Source organism: Eubalaena glacialis, chromosome 9 (genome assembly GCF_028564815.1).
Source record: "Eubalaena glacialis isolate mEubGla1 chromosome 9, mEubGla1.1.hap2.+ XY, whole genome shotgun sequence".
In the NCBI taxonomy this organism is placed as follows: domain Eukaryota; kingdom Metazoa; phylum Chordata; class Mammalia; order Artiodactyla; family Balaenidae; genus Eubalaena; species Eubalaena glacialis.
Window position 1 is genome coordinate 48,716,840 of NC_083724.1, and position 20,931 is coordinate 48,737,770.

General features: G+C 34.8%; 1 protein-coding gene across 1 annotated transcript in view; it reads right to left on the bottom strand.

Moving 5' to 3' along the window:
* Positions 1-1,450: 1,450 nt before the first annotated feature.
* The window catches only part of C9H9orf85 (chromosome 9 C9orf85 homolog), a 57,415-nt gene continuing 37,934 nt past the window's right edge, over positions 1,451-20,931 (bottom strand). Inside the window, exons 3-4 of the mRNA XM_061201190.1 lie at positions 2,642-2,755; positions 1,451-2,146 (exon numbers count right to left, since the gene is read on the bottom strand). Of these exons, the coding sequence (XP_061057173.1) occupies positions 1,999-2,146; positions 2,642-2,755 (262 nt within the window). The 3' untranslated portion in view covers positions 1,451-1,998. The remainder of the gene's footprint in view (positions 2,147-2,641; positions 2,756-20,931) is intronic.

A 20,931-nucleotide genomic window follows, 5' to 3' on the forward strand; every position in this document is an offset into this window, starting at 1 on the left:
AGGTCTAATAATAATTAAGTTGGCTCATTAACCACAAAAGTTACATAGTTCAGAAAACAAATTTACAAACAAAAAGGTAAGCCACACGAATTTACGGTAGAAAAACTTTCTGTAGACTGTAAATTTAGAGGTTTCTATATCATAAACATGACATCTCTCTCCATTTATTTTTATCTTTTTCCATTTATGTCTCCATTTAATTTTAATGTCTTGATAAGATTTTATATTTTTGTCAACAGAGTTCTTGAGTGTTTTTAAAATTTTCTTCTAGGTAAATAACATATTTTTGATGCCACTGAAATGTTATCTGTATCTCTACTTTTTTATGCTTAAAATATTTTAAAGTAAATTGACTATACACCCTTTAATATTTCAATATGTATTTCTCAAATAACATTATTACGCCTTACCAAAATAATTCCTTAATATCATCTATTACCCAAAAACCAATGGTCAATAAACATTAAAGGGGGCTCAAGCTCATTAGTAATTAGAGAAATACAAATTAATAAGACAAAGACATATGTTGCACACATATCTAACTGACAGAAATTTAAAAGTATGATACCAAGTGTTGGAAAGGATGCAGAGCACAGGAACTCTAATACATTGCTACAGGGAAGGGAGATAACAATCCTTCTGGAAAGACAGCATTACATAGTACATAGTAATAGTGAAGATGCATATATACCTGATGCCCTCTACCACTGCTAGACACACCTAACAGAAAATGTAGCAAGAAACAAGACAAGTACACCAGGAAACATTTCAATCTTCTTCTATTACATACCTAACAGAAAATGTACTGAGAAATAAGACATTTATACCAAGAAACACCTAGTATTGTTTGTTATAGGAAAATTCTGAAATAACTCAAATGTCCCTCAATATTAGAGGGGAAAAATAAATTGTGGTATGTAAATACAATAGAATAAAACAGAATAAAATGTAGAATAAAAAATGTAAAATTAACAAATTAGAGCTCTTGCAACAACACGGATCAATTTCACAAGTTTCATAATAATGAAATAAGAAGAGATACAAATTAACATGCATAGTATAAGTCTGTTCATATAAAGTTCGAAACCAATGCCTGCCAATTATTTTCAAATGGTTCAGCAAATAAAAAATATATCCATATATCTATTCAAATATAAAGAAAATGTGGCAAAATGTTAACAATTGTGAATCTAAGTGAAGAGCATAAAAAGGTTCATTGTACTACACTGCTACTTTTCTTTAGGTTTGAGATTTTTCAAAACAAAAAGATAGAAAAAAGTTCAAAAATCAGACAAAGCTAAGTTATATTGTTTAGGAGTATTTTATTCACGTGGGTGATAAATGTATGATTTTTCTTTATAATTACGTGTTAAACTATACATATAGATTTTATGCATTTTTTTCTGTATGTAAATTTCATAAGTGAAAAAAGGTAAAAATCATGTGATAAGATACATAAAAACACTTTCAAAGAAAAACTGCTATATACTTGTTAAACATTATTATTAAAAAACAATAAACTTTTTGCTTTACAACAAGCAAGCGTAAGCAAGAGGGCTTTTGTTATGTGGGACATTAACCTGAAATCAATCTATCAAAAGGTACCTCCTGAGGACCAATTTTTGAGGCTAGCAACATAATAATGTCATCTGATTTTTCCATGAGATAGTTTCTATACAACCATCAATTCTGAATCTTGCTTAATTTGATACTAGATAGTATATTCTTCTAAATAATTCCCATGAACTGCAATACGATACTCCAATACTCATTTTGGCAGATATACTAGCATATGCTACTTAAAAATGTATTATAAGAAAACTCTGGATGAAAGCTTTATCACTATTCAAATATCATACACAATTCACATTGTCCATGTATTTTCTATAGGTTTTTCCAATGTCCTTACTCGGATTCCACAGTATTTTTTTTTTAAACCCTCAAAATCAAAGTTGTTCAGAATTTCATGCTTTCAAACTGTCTTTTAATATAGTTACATCAATCCATTTGATTGTCTTCTTCTGTGTCATCTAAATCAATATCAAAATCTAAATCAACATCACTTTCTTCATTTCTTCTGCTTCTTCTGTGGCTGGAACGTAGATTATTTTCAACATTTTCTGTCTTTTCTGGTTCTTTATTAAACCTAAAGATGGAAGAAAAAAACTTTATTTCTCAGGATTTCATTGTTTAACTGTGTAGATTGAAAAGACTTTTATACTACATTTCTTGATTAACAGGAGCCTATTGAAATAAATAAAGAGGAAAAGATTCTTGAAGGTTAACTTAACTCAAGAGCCAACCAATTATAATACAGTTGTCAATAAAGTATGATCAAAGAAATTAACACATGATGTCCATTAAAGAAAAGAAGTTATATAATGAGTAATTCTTTTGTAATGTGTAATAAATGTGAACCTCATAAATATTTTAACTTTCTAAAAATGATGTTTCACTTTTATTATAATGATAGAAACATTTAACAATTAATTAAGATGTTCTTCCTGTTGGGTAGAACAACGTCTACATTAGTGTGATATTCTGCATCTTAAGACTCTCAGAGCTACTGAATGTTTCCTTAAAAAAAAAATTCACATATTAATTAAAAGAGTAAATCCCAAACATAAAAAGAAATACTCACGGAATAACAACATCTTCTCTCTTTCCACATTTGGCACAGACTTCAAGATCACAGGCACATGGTCTACACATTATGTGATAAGACTCCTTCACTGTCTTTTGTAAACATTTAACACTAAAAGTAGAAAAGAAAATCTTAATTTTTACTCATTATCTAAGATTTATTTAATGAAATAAGGGGGTGTGTGGCTAAGTGTATAGCTCATAAGCCTCAATCTCAGATATTACTCTCATATGTTACTTTAGATTAATTATATAGCATTTCTAGAGAACAGTGTACAGCTCAGAATAATAGTAGACATTTATCTACTTTCTTAAAGCTTTTAAAAAATGTCATCTGCAAATATTAACAGTTTTACTTCTTCCTTTTCAATTTGGATTCCTTTTATTTCTTTTCCTTACCTGATTGCTCTGGCTAGGACTTCCAACACTATGTTGAATAAAAGTGGCAACAGTGGGCATCCTTGTATTGTTCCTGATCTTAGAAGGAAAGCTTTCAGTTTTCACCACTGAGTATAATGTTAGCTGTGGATTTATCATATATGGCCTTTATTACATTGAGAAATTTTCCCTCTATACCCACTTTGTTGAGAGTTTTTATCATATCATTGTTGTCAAATGCTTTTTCTGCATCTATTGAGATGGTCATATGATTTTTATCCTTCATTTTATTAATGTGCTGTATCATATTGATTGATTTGAGGAAATTGAACCATCCTTGCATGCCTGAAATAAACACCACTTGATCATGGTGAATGGTCTTTTTGATGTATTGTTGAATTCAGTTTACTAATATTTTGTTGAGGATTTTTGCATCTATGTTCAACAGGGATAATGGCCTGTAATTTTCTTTCCTTGTGGCATCCCTGTCTGGTTTGGTAGCAGAGTAATGCTGGCCTCATAAAATGAGTTTGGAAGCATTCCCTCCTCTTGAAGAGTCTGAGAAGGATTGGTATTAGTTTTTTTTTTTTGGAAGAGTTTGAGAAGGATTGGTATTAGTTCTTCTTTGAATGTTTGGTAGAATTTACCAGTGAAGCTGTCTGGTCCTGGACTTTTGTTTGTTGGGAGATTTTTGATTGCTAATTCAATCTCCTTACTAGTAATTGAACTTTCAGATTTTTACTTCTTCATGATTCAGTCTTTGTAGGGTGTATGTTTCTAGGAATTTACCCATTTCTTATAGGTTGTCAAATGTGTTGGCATACAATTGTCCATAGTAGTCTCTTAAAATCCTTTGTATTTCTGTGGTATCTGTTGCAATGTCTCCTCTTTCATTTCTGCTTTGATTTATTTGCGTTCTCTCTTTTTTTCTTGGTGATTCTAGCTAAAGGTCTGACAATTTTGTTTATCTTTACAAATAACCAGTTCTGAGATTCATTGATCTTGCCTGTTGTCTTTTCAGTTCCTGTTTCAATTATTTCCAATCTGATCTTTGTTATTTCCTTCCTTCTACTAACTTTGGACTTCATCTATTTTTCTAGTTCCTTTAGGAACAAAGTTAGGTTGTTTAAGATTTTTTTTGTTTCTTGACGTAAGCATTTATTGCTAGGAACTTCCCTCTCAGAACTGTTTTGTGGGTTAACATAAAATATATCCTGGAGAATGTTCCATGGACACTTGAGAAGAGTGGGTATTTTGTTGCTTTTGGTTAGAATACTCCATATGTATCCATATAATATTGTTTAAAAGGCCATACTACCAAAAGCAACCTATAGATTCAATTCAATCCTTATCAAAATTTCAGTGGCATTTTTCACAGAAATAAAACAAACAATCCTAAATTTGTATGGAACCACAAAAGGCCCCAAATAGCAAAGCAATCTTGAGAAAGAAGAACAAAGGTAGCGGCATCACACTTCCTGATTTCAAACTATATTACAAAGCCACAGTAAACAAAACAGGGTGGTACTGGCATAAAAATAGACACATAGATAGATGGAACAGAATAGAGAGCCCAGAAATAAACCCATTCATATATGGTCAATTAATTTATAAAAAGGAGCCAAGAATATACAATAAGGAAAGAACAGTCTCTTCAATAAATGGTATTGGAAAAACTGGACAGCCACATGCAAAAGAATGGAACTAGACCACTATCTTATACCATACAAAAAAATTAACTCAAAATGGGTTAAAGACTTGAATGTATGACCTAAAACCATAAAACTCCTAGAAGAAAACTGGCAGTAAGCTCTTGACATCAGTCTTGGCAATTTTTTGGATATCATTTTGGAAATAAAGTCAAAAAAATAAAAAATAATAAGTGGGACTATAACATACTAAAAAGCTTCTTCACAACAAAGGAAAACGCCAACAAAATGAAAAGGCAACCTACAGAATGAGAGAAAATATTTGCAAGTTATGTATCTGTTAAGGGGTTAATAACTCAAATATACAAAGAACACATATATCCCAAAGGCAAAAAAAAAAAAAAAAAATCTGATTAAAAAATGGGCAAAGGGGCTTCTCTGGTGGCGCAGTGGTTGAGAATCTGCCTGCCAATGCAGGGGACACGGGTTCGAGCCCTGGTCTGGGAGGATCCCACATGCCGCGGAGTGACTGGGCCCGTGAGCCACAACTACTGAGCTTGCGCGTCTGGAGCCTGTGCTCCACAACAAGAGAGGCCGCGACAGTGAGAGGCCTGCGCACCGTGATGAAGAGTGGCCCCCCACTTGCCGCAACTAGAGAAAGCCCTCGCACAGAAACGAAGACCCAACACAGCCAAAAATAAATAAATAAATAAATAAATAAATAAATAAATAAATAATGGGCAAAGGATCTGAATAGACATTTTTGCAAAGAAGACATACAGATGGCCAACAGGTACATAAAAAGATGCTCAACATCACTAATAATCAGGGAAATTCAAATCTAAACCACAATGAGATATCACTTCACACCTGTCAGAATGGCTATTATCAAAAAGACAAGAAATAACAAGTGTTGGCGAGAATGTGGGAAAAAAGGAAACTTTATGCACTGTTAGTGGGAATGTAAATCAGTGCAGCCACTATGGGAAACATTATAGAGGTTAATCAAAAAATTAAAAACGGAACTACCATTTGATCCAGCAATTCTACTTCTGGGTATTATTCCAAAGAAAACAAAAACACTAACTTGAAAAGATATATGCATCCCCATGTTCACTGCAGCATTATTTGCAATGGAAAAGAAATGGAAACAACCCAAGTGTCCACTTACGGATGAATAAAGAAAATGTAATATATACATACACACACACACACACACACAATGGAATATTATTCAACCTTAAAAAAAGAAGAAAATCTTGCCATTTGTGACAACATGGATGGACCTTGAGGGCATTATGCTAAGGGAAATAAGTCAGACAGAGAAAGGCAAATTCCATATAATCTCACTTATATGTAAAATCTTGAATGAATGAATGAATGAATAAATAAAATACCTAGCTCATGGATACAGAGAACAGATTGGTGGTTGTCAAAGGCAAGGGGTAGGGGGTGGGCAAAATGGGTGAAGGGAGTCAAAAGGTACAAACTTTGAGTTATAAAATAAATAAGTCATCGGGATGTAATGTACATCATGGTAACTATGGTTAATAATTCTGTATTGCATATTTGAAAGTTGCTAAGAAAGTAAATCTTAAAAGTTCTCATCACAAGAAAAAAAATTTTGTGACTATGTATGGTGACACATGTTAACTGGACTTATTGTGGTGATCATTTTGCAATGTATACAAATATCAGATCATTATGTTGTATACTTGAAACTAACATAATGTTATATGTCAATTATATCTCAATTTTCAAAAAATTAAAAATTTTTGTGCATCAAGGGGCATTATCAAGAAAGTGAAAACAAAACCCTGCTGAATGGGAGAAAATACTTGGAAATCATATCTGATAAGGAACTGGCATCTAGAATATACTAAAAACTCCTATAACTCAATAATAAAAAGACAAATAACTCAATTACAAATAAACAAAGAATCTGAATAGACATTTTCCCAAAAAAGATATACAAATGGCCAATAAGCACATGAAAAGATCCTCAACGTCTTTAGTCATCAGGGAAATGCAAATCAAAACCACAATAAGGAACCACCAGATACCGACTAGAATGACTAGTATCAAAAAGAAGGGCAATAACAAGTGTTGGTAAGGATGTGGAGAAATTGGAAGCCTCATATTGCTGGTGGGAAGTAAAAAGGTATGGTCACTTTTGAAAACAATTTGGCAGTTCCTCAAAAGGTTATAAATACAGAAGTATCACCTAACCCAGAAACTCTACTTCTAGATACATACCCAAGAGAATTGAAAACACATATGCACACAAAAACTTGTACATCAATGTTCATAGCAGCATTATTTGTAACAGCCAAAAAAGTAGGAATAATCCAAATGTCCATCAATTGATGAATGGGTAAATAAGAATATATAGCCATACAACGGAGTATTACTTATTAGTAAAAAAGAATTAAGCACTGATAAATGTTATAACATGGTTGAAAAAAATATGCTAAGTGAAAGAAGGTCATAGAAGACTACATGTTATATGATTCTGTTTATATGAAATGTCCAAAATAGGTAAATCTATAGAAAGAGAAAGCAAGGGATGGGGGAATGTTTGGGGGAGAAATGGAGATTGGCTCCTAATGGGTATGAGGTTTCTTTCTGAGATGATGAAAATGTTCAAAAATTGATGTGTTTGCAAAACTCTGTGATATATAATACTAAAAGCTGCTAAACTGTACACTTCAAATGGATGAACGGTATAGTATGTGATCTTAATAAAGATATTTTTAAAAAGCCAAATGGAAATATATTAGAAATAAGAAAGACATGGAGTGAAAGATACGAGAAATCCACTTTAAACATAAACAGGCATACCTCATTTTATTGTACTTTACAGATATTGCTTTTTTTTTTCTTTTTTAAACAAATTGAAGGCTTGTGGCAACCCTGTGTTAATCAAGTCTATCGTTGTCATTTTTTCCAACAACATTTGCTCACTTTGTGTCTCTGTGTCACATTTTGGTTATTCTTGCAATATTTCAAATTTTTAAATTATTACTCTATTTGTTACGGTGATCTGTGATGAGTAATCTTTGATGTTACTATCGCAAAAAGATTACAACTTGCTGAAGGCTCAGATGATGGTTAGCATTTTCTAGCAATATTTTAAAAATAAGGTATGTACATTGATTTTTTAAAACATAATGCTATTCCATACTTAATAGACTCAATATAGTGTAAGCATAAGTTCTACATGCACTGGAAAACCAAAAAATTCATGTGACTCACTTTACTGCAGTATTTGCTTTACTGAGGTGCCCTGGGATCAAACCCACAATATCTCTGAGATATGCCTGTACAGAGTTAAAAGGAGAAGGGCAGGAAAAAAAAAAATGCAAACACTAATCAGAAGAAAGCTACATTATTATTGATATAGACTTCAAAGCAAAGAAAACTGTCAGGTTTAAGAAAGGATATTACATGACAATGAAGGAATCAATTTTCCAAAAGCATGAAATAATCCTAAATGTTTATGCACCAAAACACAGTGTGTTGAAATAAATGATGCAAAAGCATTGAACTAAAAACAGAAATAGACAAATCCACAATTACAACTGGGGACTTCAACACTTCTCTCTCTGTAAGTGAAGCAACAAGCAGACAAAAATCAGTAAAGATATAGAACACCCGATCGATAGAAGCCTATCAATCAAACTGACATTTACAGAACACTCCACCCAACAAGAGCAATATATTCTCTTCAAGCACACATGGAACAGAATCTAAGATAAACCATATTCTGAGCTATAAAACCAACCTTAACAAATTAAAAACAAAAACCTAAAATTTATATAAAGTATGTTCTCTTACCACAATGAAATTAACCAGAAATCAGTAACAGAAAAATATCTGGAAAATGCCCAAATATACAAAAATTAAGCAAAACACTTCTAAATAACCTACAGGTTAAAGAGGAAGTCACAAAGGCAATTAGAATACTTCGATTGAATGATAATGAAACCACAGCACCAAAATTTATGGAATGGAGCTAAAGGCGTTCTTGGGAAATTTATATAATTAAATGCTTATATTAAGCAAAAAGAACTATCTAAACGTCCATCTTAAGAAAGAAGAAAAAGAAGAGTAAATTAAACTCAAAGTAAACAAAAGGGAGGAAGCAATACCAATGTGAACAGAAATCGATGAAATTGAAAAACAGAAAAAGAGAAAACCAATAAAATCCAAAGCAGGCTCTTTGCAAAGATTAATGTAATTCATAAACATATAGCCAGACTGATCAAGATAAAAAAAGAGAGACCACAAATAACTAATTTCAGGAAAGAAAGAGGGAACAATACTAGAGATGCAACAGATATTAAAGAATAATAAGAAAAATATACTAAAAACTCTATGCCTATAAATCCAACCACTTCATTGAAATGGACAAATTTCTGGAAAGACACAGCATAAAAACTTGCTTAAGATGAAATAGATAATCTAAAAACTCCTCTACCCATTAAAGAAAATTTTAATTATGGTTAAAAATTCTCCAACAAATAAAACTCCAGGCCCAAATGGTTTTTAGAATTGGTGAATTCTACCAAACATTTAAGAGATAATACTAATTTTACACAAATCTTTCCAGAAAATAAAATAGAAAGAAACAGTTCCCAACTCATTTGATGAGGCCCTAACATCAAGATAAAAAAAAGACAAAATTAGGGCTTCCCTGGTGGCACAGTGGTTGAGAATCTGCCTGCCAATGCAGGGGACACACGTTCGAACCCTGGTCTGGGAAGATCCCACATGCCGTGGAGCAACTAGGCCCGTGAGCCACAACTACTGAGCCTGTGCGTCTGCAGCTTGTGCTCCGCAACAAGAGAGGCCGCGATAGTGAGAGGCCCGCGCACCATGATGAAGAGTGGCCCCCACTTGCCGCAACTACAGAAAGCCCTTGCACAGAAACAAAGACCCAACACAGCCAAAAATAAATTAATTGAAAAAAAAAAAAAAGACAAAATTACAAACGAGTATTGGTAATGAACACATGCAAGAAAATGTAACAAAATGTTAGCAAATCAAATCTAGCAATATGTAAAAAGGTTACACATCATGATCAAGTGGAGTTTATCTAGGGACATGAAAAGCTGATTCAATATTAAAATCAATAAATGTAACTCATCAAATCAATGTTCTAAGGAAGAAAAACTATATGATCATCTAAATAGATGCAGAAATAGTTATTTGACAAAATTTAACATCTATTCATGATATAAACTCTCAGCAAACTATGAATTGAAAGAAACTTCCTCAACCCAGTAAAATGCATCTACAAAGAATCTACAGCTAATATCATACTTAATGATAAAAGACTGTGTATGTTCCCCATAAGATCAGGAACAGGGTAAGAATATCTGCCCTCATCACTCCTTTTCAAAAACATACTGAAGGCCCTAGGCAGTACAATAAAGCCAAAATAGAAATAAAAGTCATACAGACTGGAAAGCAAGACATAAAACTGTCTTCATTTTTTATCTTTTTTTTTTTTTTCCCCCACCGCACGGCTTGCGGGATCTTAGTTCCTTGACCAGGGATTGAACTCAGTCCATGGCAATGAAAGCGCCAACTCCTAACCACTGCACCGCCAGGGAATTCCCATGTCTTCATTTTTTGAAAAATTCATTGTCTATGTAGAAAATATCACAGAATACACACAAAAAAAGTGTTAGAAATAAAATTGGGGCTCGGCTGCATGTTTGTGCGCTGTGCACCCTCCAGCCACTACATGCTGCTCTTCTCCATGGCAACGCCGTGGACCTGGGCCAGATGTGCAGCTTCTACATCGGCCTTGGCTCACGCATCAACTGCAACATCTTCTCCTACGACTACTCGGGCTACGGCGTCAGCTCGGGCAAGCCCTCCAAGAAGAACCTCTACACCGACATCGACGCCGCATGGCAGGCACTGTGCACCAGAAGCGAGAAGAACTACAATCCTGCAGCTTGTGGAACAAAAACTACATTCAAGAAAGATAGACAAGATGAAAAGGCAGAGGGCTATGTACCAGATGAAGGAACAAGATAAAACCCCAGAAAAACAACTAAATGAAGTGGAGATAGGCAACCTTCCAGAAAAGGAATTCAGAATAATGATAGTGAAGATGATCCAGGACCTAGGAAAAAGAATGCAGGCAAAGATCGAGAAGATGCAAGAAATGTTTAACGAAGACCTAGAACAATTAAAGAACAAACAGAGATGAACAATACAATAACTGAAATGAAAAATACACTAGAAGGAATCAATAGCAGAATAACCGAGGCAGAAGAACGGATAAGTGACCTGGAAGACAGAATGGTGGAATTCAAGGCTGTGGAACAGAAAAAAGAAAAAAGAATGAAAAAAAATGAAGACAGCCTAAGAGACCTCTGGAACAACATTAAACGCAACAACATTCGCATTATAGGGGTCCCAGAAGGAGAAGACAGAGAGAGAAAGGACCCGAGAAAATATATGAAGAGATTATAGTCTAAAACTTCCCTAACATGGGAAAGGAAATAGACACCCAAGTCCAGGAAGCACAGAGAGTCCCAGGCAGGATAAACCCAAGGAGAAACATGCCGAGACACACAGTAATCAAACTGGCAAAAATTAAAGACAAAGAAAAATTATTGAAAGCAGCGAGGGAAAAATGACAAATAACACACAAGGGAACTCCCATATGGTTAACAGCTGATTTCTCAGCAGAAATTCTACAAGCCAGAAGGGAGTGGCATGACATATTTAAAGTGATAAAGGGAAGAAACTACATAGGAACATACATATCAATAATTACCTTAAACGTGAATGGATTAAATGCTCCAACCAAAAGACACAGGCTCGCTGAATGGATACAAAAACAAGAACCGTACATATGCTGTCTACAAGAGACCCACTTTAGACCTAGGGACACATACAGACTGAAAGTGAGGGGATGGAAAAAGATATTCATGCAAATGGAAATCAAAAGAAAGCTGGAGTAGCAATACTCATATCAGATAAAATAGACTTTAAAATAAAGAATGTTACAAGAGACAAGGAAGGACACTGTGTAATGATCAAGGGATCAATCCAAAAAGAAAATATAACAAGTATAAATATACATGCACCCAACATAGGAGCTCCTCAATACATAAGGCAACTGCTAACCGCTATAAAAGAGGAAATTGACAGTGACACAATAATAGTGGGGGACTTTAACACCTCACTTACACCAATGGACAGTTCATCCAAACAGAAAATTAATAAGGAAACACAAGCTTTAAATGACACAGGAGACCAGAGAGATTTAATTGATATTCATAGGACATTCCATCCAAAAACAGCAGATTACACTTTCTTCTCAAGTGCGCACGGAACATTCTCCAGGATAGATCACATATTGGGTCACAAATCAAGCCTCCATAAATATAAGAAAATTGAAATCATATCAGGCATCTTTTCTGACCACAATGCTATGAGATTAGAAATCAATTACAGGGGGAAAAAAAGTAAAAAGCACAAACACATGGAGGATAAACAATACGTTACTAAATAACCAAGAGATCACTGAAGAAATCAAAGAAGGCATCAAAAAATACTTAGAGACAAATGATAATGAAAACACGACAATCCAAAACCTATGGGATGCAGCAAAAGCAGTTCTAAGAGGGAAGTTTATAGCAATACAATCCTTCCTCAAGAAACAACAAACATCTCAAATAAACAATCTAATCTTATACCTAAAGGAACTAGAGAAAGAAGAACAAACAAAACTCAAAGTTAGTAGAGGAAAGAAATCATAAAGGTCAGAGCAGAAATACATGAAACAGAAAAAAAGAAAACAATAGCAAGGATCAATAAAACTAAAAGCTGGTTCTTTGAGAAGATAAACAAAATTGATAAACCATTAGCCAGACTCATCAAGAAAAAGAGGGAGAGGACTCAAATCAATAACATTAGAAATGAAAGGAGAAGTTACAACAGACACCGCAGAAATACAAAGCATCTTAAGAGACTACTACAAGCAACTCTATGCCAATAAAATGGACAACCTGGAAGAAATGGACAAATTCTTAGAAAGGTATAACCTTCCAAGACTGAACCAGGAAGAAATAGGAAATATGAACAGACCAATCACAAGTAATGAAATTGAAACTGTGATTAAAAATCTTCCAACAAACAAAAGCCCAGGACCAGATGGATTCACAGGTGAATTCTATCAACCATTTAGAGAAGAGCTAACACCCATCCTTCTCAAACTCTTCCAAAATATTGCAGAGAAAGGAACACTCCCAAACTCATTCTATGAGGCCACCATCACCCTGATACCAAAACCAGACAAAGATACTACAATGAAAGAAAATTACAGGCCAATATCACTCATGAATATAGATGCAAAAATCCTCAACAAAATACTAGTAAACAGAATTCAACCACACATTAAAAGGATCATACACCATGATCAAGTGGGATTTATCCCAGGGATGCAAGGATTCTTCAATATACTCAAGTCAATCAATGTGATACACCATATTAACAAACTGAAGAAGAAAAACCATAGGATCATCTGAGTAGATGCAAAGAAAGCTTTCGACAAAATTCAACACCCATTTATGATAACAACCCTCCAGAAAGTAGGCATAGAGGGAACTTACCTCAACATAATGAAGGCCATATATGACAAACCCACAGCCAACATCATTCTCAATGGTGAAAAACTGAAACCATTTCCTCTAAGATCAGGAACAAGACAAGGTTGTCCACTCTCACCACTATTATTCAACATAGTTTTGGAAGTTTTAGCCACAGCAATCAAAGAAGAAAAAGAAATAAAAGGAATCCAAACTGGAAAAGAAGAAGTAAAACTGTCACTGTTTGCAGGTGACATGATACTATACATAGAGAATCCTAAAGATGCTACCAGAAAACTACTAGAGCTAATCAATGAATTTGGTAAAGTAGCAGGATACAAAATTAATGCACAGAAATCTCTTGCATTCCTATACACTAATGATGAAAAATCTGAAAGCAAAATTAAGGAAACACTCCCATTTACCACTGCAACAAAAAGAATAAAATACCTAGGAATAAGTCTACCTAAGGAGACAAAAGACCTGTATGCAGAAAATTATAAGACACTGATGAAAGAAATTAAAGATGATACCAACAGATGCAGAGATATACCATGTTCTTGGATTGGAACAATCAATATTGTGAAAATGACTATACTACCCAAAGCAATCTACAGATTCAGTGCAATCCCTATCAAATTACCAACGGAATTTTTTACGGAACTAGAACAAAAAATGGATGGATCTAGTCATACAGAGTGAAGTAAGTCAGAAAGAGAAGAACAAGAAAAACGTATATCATATATTAACGCATATATGTGGAACCTAGACACATGCTATAGATGAACTGGTTTGCAGGGCAGAAATTGAGACACTGATGTAGAGAACAAACGTATGGACACCAAGGGGGGAAAGTGGCGGGGGGGGGGGTGGTGGGATGAATTGGGAGATTGGGATTGACATATATACACTAATATGTATAAAATGGATAACTAGGGCTTCCCTGGTGGCGCAGTGGTTGAGAGTCTGCCTGCCAATGCAGGGGACACGGGTTCGAGCCCCGGTCTGGGAGGATCCCATGTGCCGCGGAGCGACTGGGCCCGTGGGCCACAGTTGCTGAGCCTGTGCGTCTGAAGCCTGTGCTCCACAACGGGAGGGGCCGCGATGGTGAGGGGCCCGCGCACCACGATGAAGAGTGGCCCCCGCTTGCCGCAACTAGAGAAAGCCCTCGCACAGAAACGAAGACCCAACACACCCATAAATAATAAATAAATAAATTTTAAATGGATAACTAATAAGAACCTGCTGTATAAAAAAATAAATAAAATTCAAAAAAAAGAAAGAAAATTGACAAGCTGATTCTAAAAGTTATAAGAAAAAGCAAAGTAAATATATTAGCCAAAACTATTTTGAAAAAGAAAAACAAGGTTGGAAGACTTTCTTAAGACTGGATTTCAAGACTTATCTTAAAGCTGTAGTAATCAAGGAAGGTAGTGTTGTATTGGTGAAAGATAGATACATACATCAACGGGACAGAATAGACTCTTCCACATAGATCAACTGATTTTCAACACAGTACACAAAGGGAATTCAATGGAGAAAGTACAGACTTTTCAACAAATAACCATGGAACAGTTGGATATCCATAAAATTAACAGGAAATGGATCATAAACCCAATATAAAACCAAGAATTACATAACTTCTAGAGGAAAACAAAGGAAAAAATATTTGTGACCTTAGGCAAAGATTTCTTAACTACAACAAAACCATGATCAATAAATCCTGATAAATTAAACAAATCTTCACCATACATTCACACAAAACTCTGCACATGAAATGTTTATGGCAGCATAGTTCACAATCACCAAAAACTAGCAAAGCTAAATGTCTATCAACCGGTGAATGGATGAACAGTCAGTGATACATCCTGATTGAATACTACTCAGCAATAAAAGAGACCTAACCACTGATCCACACAACAGTGCAGATGAATCTCAACTCCACTATGTTAAAGAAGTCAGCCTCAAAAGACCATATACTGTATGACTCCATAAATATGACATTCTGCAATAAGGTAAAAGTATGGGGAAAGAAAACAGATCAGTGTTTGCCAGGGACTGGGAGTGAGGTAGGAGGAACTACGAAGTGGCATAAAGGAATGTTTGTGGGTAATAGAACTGTCCTATATCTTAATTGTGGTGTTTGCCTCACAACTGTATTCATTTGTCAAAACTTACAAAACTGTCGTTAAAAACAAAACAACAGGCCCCAAAATAGAGTCACTTAAGCTAAGCCCCAAATCACCGAATTGAGACAATTTCAGTTTTGGCTTTCCCAGAAATGGAATTTTAAACCAATCAGGACTCATCTAATCAGCATAAGCTAAGTACTCTGCCTGATAGGCCCTTGCCACCCCCTAAAGGAAAGTGACCCTGCAGTAACCAACCTGCTTTTTTGTCTAGTGTGACTTTCTTGTTCCCACACCCTTCTGCCTACAAGTCTTTCATTTTCTACAGTTCCTCAGAGCTCCTTTCCATCTGTTAAATTGGATAAAGTCAATAAGATCTCTAAAATTCACTCAGTTGAATTTTGTTTTTTTAACACTGTACACTACAAAGGGTACATTTTACTGCACGTAAGAGACTTGACTAGGAAAAATGAATCCGAATTTTTAAAAAAAACTTCACAATCGAAGTGGAAATAATTATGAAAATTTTTTGTTAAATAATTTGGTATGTTTTGTGTTTTGACTTTCCAAAAAGCTTTACTTAATTACTTTGCAATAAAAATTAGATTAAAATTTTATGCCATTAGAATACACACAAAATTCTAATAATACAAATGGACTAGGAAAAATTTCAGTGTTTTTTGGCTTCAATTTCTTTTTTTTAAATAATTTTAAAGAAAGTCTGTTTTGGTTAGGTTCCTCTGAGGCTTCAAAGAAATTCATTTCTATGAATATGTTGTTTTATAACAGGGACTCCTGGGGTAAACTAATCCTTAAGTATTCAAATTGCTAATTTGGGGATAAAACTGTATTTGTAGAACTGTTAATGTTAAAATTTACATGTAAAATAGGCTCAAAAATGGGATATCCTGTTTTGGAATCTAGAGTTAAAAGATACCAGATTCTACATTTTCTAGCACATCTAATCCTCAAAACAGCGACTTTTATCACTGGCTCAAACACCTGCATAGCTTATTAAAATGCAGATCTCTGGCCTCCACCCATTATTTACATAATCAGAGTCTTGGGGATGGGTTCCAAGAATCCGTCTGTTAACAAACTCTTCAAGAAATTCTTATGCACATTACCACTTGAGAACTCTTGACCAGATCAAAGTACTACTGCCTAGAGAGGGGGGTCTTCCAATATCCTTCAATGTGGTTGAGAAGAGAAGGAATTTTTTTGCTGAAAGCAATTATGCTCTTTTCAAATTTAAATCCACTCAGAAAAACAGGTTGTATTAGGCTAGTAGCTCTGAGTATAAATATACCTATCTTATAAGGAGATACACACACATACACATTTTTCAAATGACACGTTTCCTTTTTATAAACGTGAAATGTTTGTGAAAAGGTAAATTATATACATTTTTAGACGTTTACAGCCTTCCAGTTTCTCTGTCACAGAAGTGAGATCTTTGTGCATCTTCAATTTCAAATCTCTTAACCTAGGCTTTATGTCTTCATGGGGAGTACAGTGAGAGAAGATCTGAAAGTAATTGAGTTTCAGCCTCTTTTTTTCACCTAAATACATCACATTCGTCTAGCCAAAGAATCTTGATCTTAAGCATGAAATGGTTTAGACATTATTTTAATGATAAGAGATATACATTCCAAGTTGTAATAAAACTTGTGCAGTATCTTGAAACATCTTTAAAAATAGCTGTAAATTATTTAATCACTCCTGAGTATTTTTTTCTTGCAAAATGTGTAGAAAGGAAAAACTTGAAATTCACCTAAATATAAATTTTACCTAATTTCCCCTGAAAATAGCTACGTTTTGAATATTTTGTGAGTTCATTACCAAGCGAACTCCAGAGATGTTAAAATAATGGTGGTTTTGCCTTCTTTTCATTGCTCCATGGAATACAATTCCCAGAAATAATCAATCTTGACCATGCATATACCACAACTAATCATTTTAGTGGAAACTGTGCTCAAAAATAAGCACAGGTTACTGCTACGAACCATGTTTACTAACAAAGGAGACAGTAATACACTTTTTTAAAATGTTACTATATTTACTTTTTTTATAATGAAAAACACAAAAGGAAAGAAAAAGTAATTAAAAGCTAAAAAATGTTCACTACCTATTTAAGGATAAAAGTCAGAGACAAAATTTGATTTTGAGGACCACTGTAAATACTAGAAAATATTATGTATTTTGAAAATAGCACTGATTTGGGAAGCAAGAGACCTAGATCTAGCCCAACTTTGACATATCCTTGCCACATAATCATTGAAAGTCACTTTAACTTCTTTGAGTCTCATTCTTTACAATGGGTACTAAAAGTGCTGGCAACTTAGCATGAACAAAGACAGCAGCACCAAATTGTACTAGTAATCACTGTATTTGTCACCTCCACAAATTCATAGCTAAATAACAAAAATGAAAAACCCACAGACTTTCTAATGATATTCTTGTAGTATTAACACATTTTCTATTGTATAATAAAACATAGCAACATTTGGAAGATCTGTATAATTCAATGAACTAATATTTTCCAAATGAGCAAATGCATGATGTTACAAAAGCATGCATGAGTGAAAGATCCATTCAATTGCAAGACAGACCAATGGATTTTAGTATAACAAAGTGTTCTCTGATGTGGCTTCAGATTCTATACCATAACAAACCTTTAGGAAATTAACCCTTCTGAGATCTGGTATGGTATCAAAGATGAATTTCTACAATTATCTGGAAAAGGTTATTAAAATTTACTCATACTCTTTTTGAAATGTACTGTTTCCTTTTCCTTCTACTAGTCAGACACTAATGAAATTCATAGAAATATAAAACAATGCCACTTGTTTCACTAATATTTTTGTTTCAAAAGTTATTTTTTCATAAAAAGTTACTAATATTAACACTTAATGGGCATGTTGCTTATAGTCATATTATTTATTAAATAATTATTTTTTAAATGTCTCAGTTTTCATATCTAATACAATAAATATCATTATATCTAATAAATATCATTAGATATAACCCATAAAAGCCAATATAAACCAAGCTATTGGGGCTTCCCTTGTGGCACAGTGGTTAAGAATCCGCCTGCCAATGCAGGGGACACGGGTTCAATCCCTGGTCTGGGAAGATCCCACATGTTGCAGAGCAACTAAGCCCATGCGCCACAACTACTGAGCCTGCACTCTAGAGCCCGCGAGCCACAACTACTGAAGCCCGCCCATCTAGAGCCCGTGCTCTGCAACAAGAGAAGCCACTGCAATGAGAAGCCTGCGCACCGCAACGAAGAGTAGCCCCTGCTCACCACAACTAGAGAAAGCCCGCGCGCAGCAACGAAGACCCAACGCTGCCAAAAATAAACAAATAAATCAATTAATTTTAAAAAAACAACAAAAAACAAGCTATCTGAGGTCCTCAGTAATTTTTAACAGTATAAAGAGGTCCTGAGAACAAAAGCTCTGAGAAGTACTGATCTGGACAATAAATACCAATGGGAAAAGAACTGATCTGATATTTTTAGTAACTTCTAGAAGTAAAAGACTCATTTTACTCTGCCACAACTTTTCTGGTACTGCCTTCATTTCCTGGTTATATTATTACACATTAACCTTTATCATAGTTCAGCTGCACTTGTAATATTCTCACAGGTGACAGCTAGGTGCTTTCGTAAACAGTGAGCTGTGATACTCCACCCTTGGTGTATAAATAATAGAAACTCACATTGACAGAGTTCTATAAAGTGACATTTCCTACAGTGGCTCCAAGTAACCTGTGCTAACACAGAAAGATCCAGAAACCATACTAAGGAATTATATTATATGCTACTTAGGAAATGTTTTTAAGGGAACAACGTCCCCAAATTCCAAGAACTTTGAGTAGAAGTTCAATTCACTTCCCTGTGTCCCTAAATGATGTATTCGAAAATAAGTGGACAGATTTTACCTCTTCTTATTGCAGTAGATTTGATTAGAATAATTCTTAAAAGATTACAAAATATTCACCTTTGACCAAGAGTAGTTTAGAAAAAAAAAGAGAAAATGGAAACTACTGCTCAAAACTATTACTTGGAGCAGGTAATTTAAAATCAAAGCTTGCTGTATCAATCAATATTAATGTCAAAAAGTAGGCTTTATGCACAGGTGCACAAGTGATGATAGTAATGAAAACTCTCCACTTTTACCTTTAAGTATTAAAGACCAAAGTTCTGGGCAAGAATAAAGTCAGGGTTTACAGTCACTGTATACTATAATATGATGCAGAGTGGCCTGTGACTGAAACTCCACCCTAGGACATTTTAATACTCCTGGAATGTGGTGACGTGACTCTCCTATCACTGATTAACCATCAGAGCCTCAAACTATTCTAAGAAATGCTGGAGTTGAAGAGCTAAACCAAAGAGGTCAAACTGACACTCACTGTCTTTCTCTCTTATATATAGCTTATTGTCACACACTGGTATACATGGAAGGACTGATCATACTGTAGTATATAACAATGTTTACTTTTGTTTGATAAAAGATCAAAAAAAATTAGTGATCAATACACTTTTTTTAAGGCTAGAAATCTAACCACTAAACCAAAATTCTGTCTTGTTTTCTCTTTGTTAAATGTATATTCAAAGCAGATCTTTTTGACAGGCAACATTGATTAATGTTTATGAATCACCAAGATTATGTAACAAGAGGAAAGAAAAAATAAAAGCAAATGAATGAACAAATGACAACTTACGTAGAACCCAAAGACAAGACATACAGAGACAGTTTGAGAGTACCTGCATTGTCCATCAAAGAGAACAGGGGATTCTTGTTCATTTTCCCTCCATTCCCTGGTGCCTTCCTTATAGGGTTTCCTGTAAACATTGTTCACAGCACTCTACTACCTTTTCTAGATCTGTCTTTCCTATTTTCATCTTATTATTCCTCTGCAGTCTTAACTTGTGCCCTTTGGGTCTCTGTCTCCTTTTACTTACACCTAGCACTTCTTGCGACCTGCCAACAAGTTATCTGTGGGCCCACCTCTCCTAACAGATTGTAAATTCCTTGGTGTCACAGAGTCATTTTGGTATCTTCTATAATACATAGCACAGTGTCTTGTACATTGAAGATGCTATTTAAAATAATTGCAGGGCTTCCCTGGTGGCACAGTGGTTAAGAATCTGCCTGCCAAGGCAGGGGACACGGGTTCAAGCCCTGGTCCGGAAAGATCCCACGTGCCGCGGAGCAACTAAGCCCGTGTGCCACAACTACTGAACCTGCACTCTAGAGAGCCCACGAACCACAACTACTGAGCCCGCACGCCGCAACTACTGAAGCCCGCGTGCCTGGAGCCCGTGCTCCACAAGAGAAGCCGCCGCAATGAGAAGCCCGCACCCCCCAATGAAGAGTAGCCCCTGCTCGCCGAAACTAGAGAAAGCCCACATGCAGCAACAAAGACCCCAACACAGCCAAAAATAAAAACAAATAAATAAATTTATTTTTAAAAAAATAATTGCAAACTGAACCAAATTTTTTG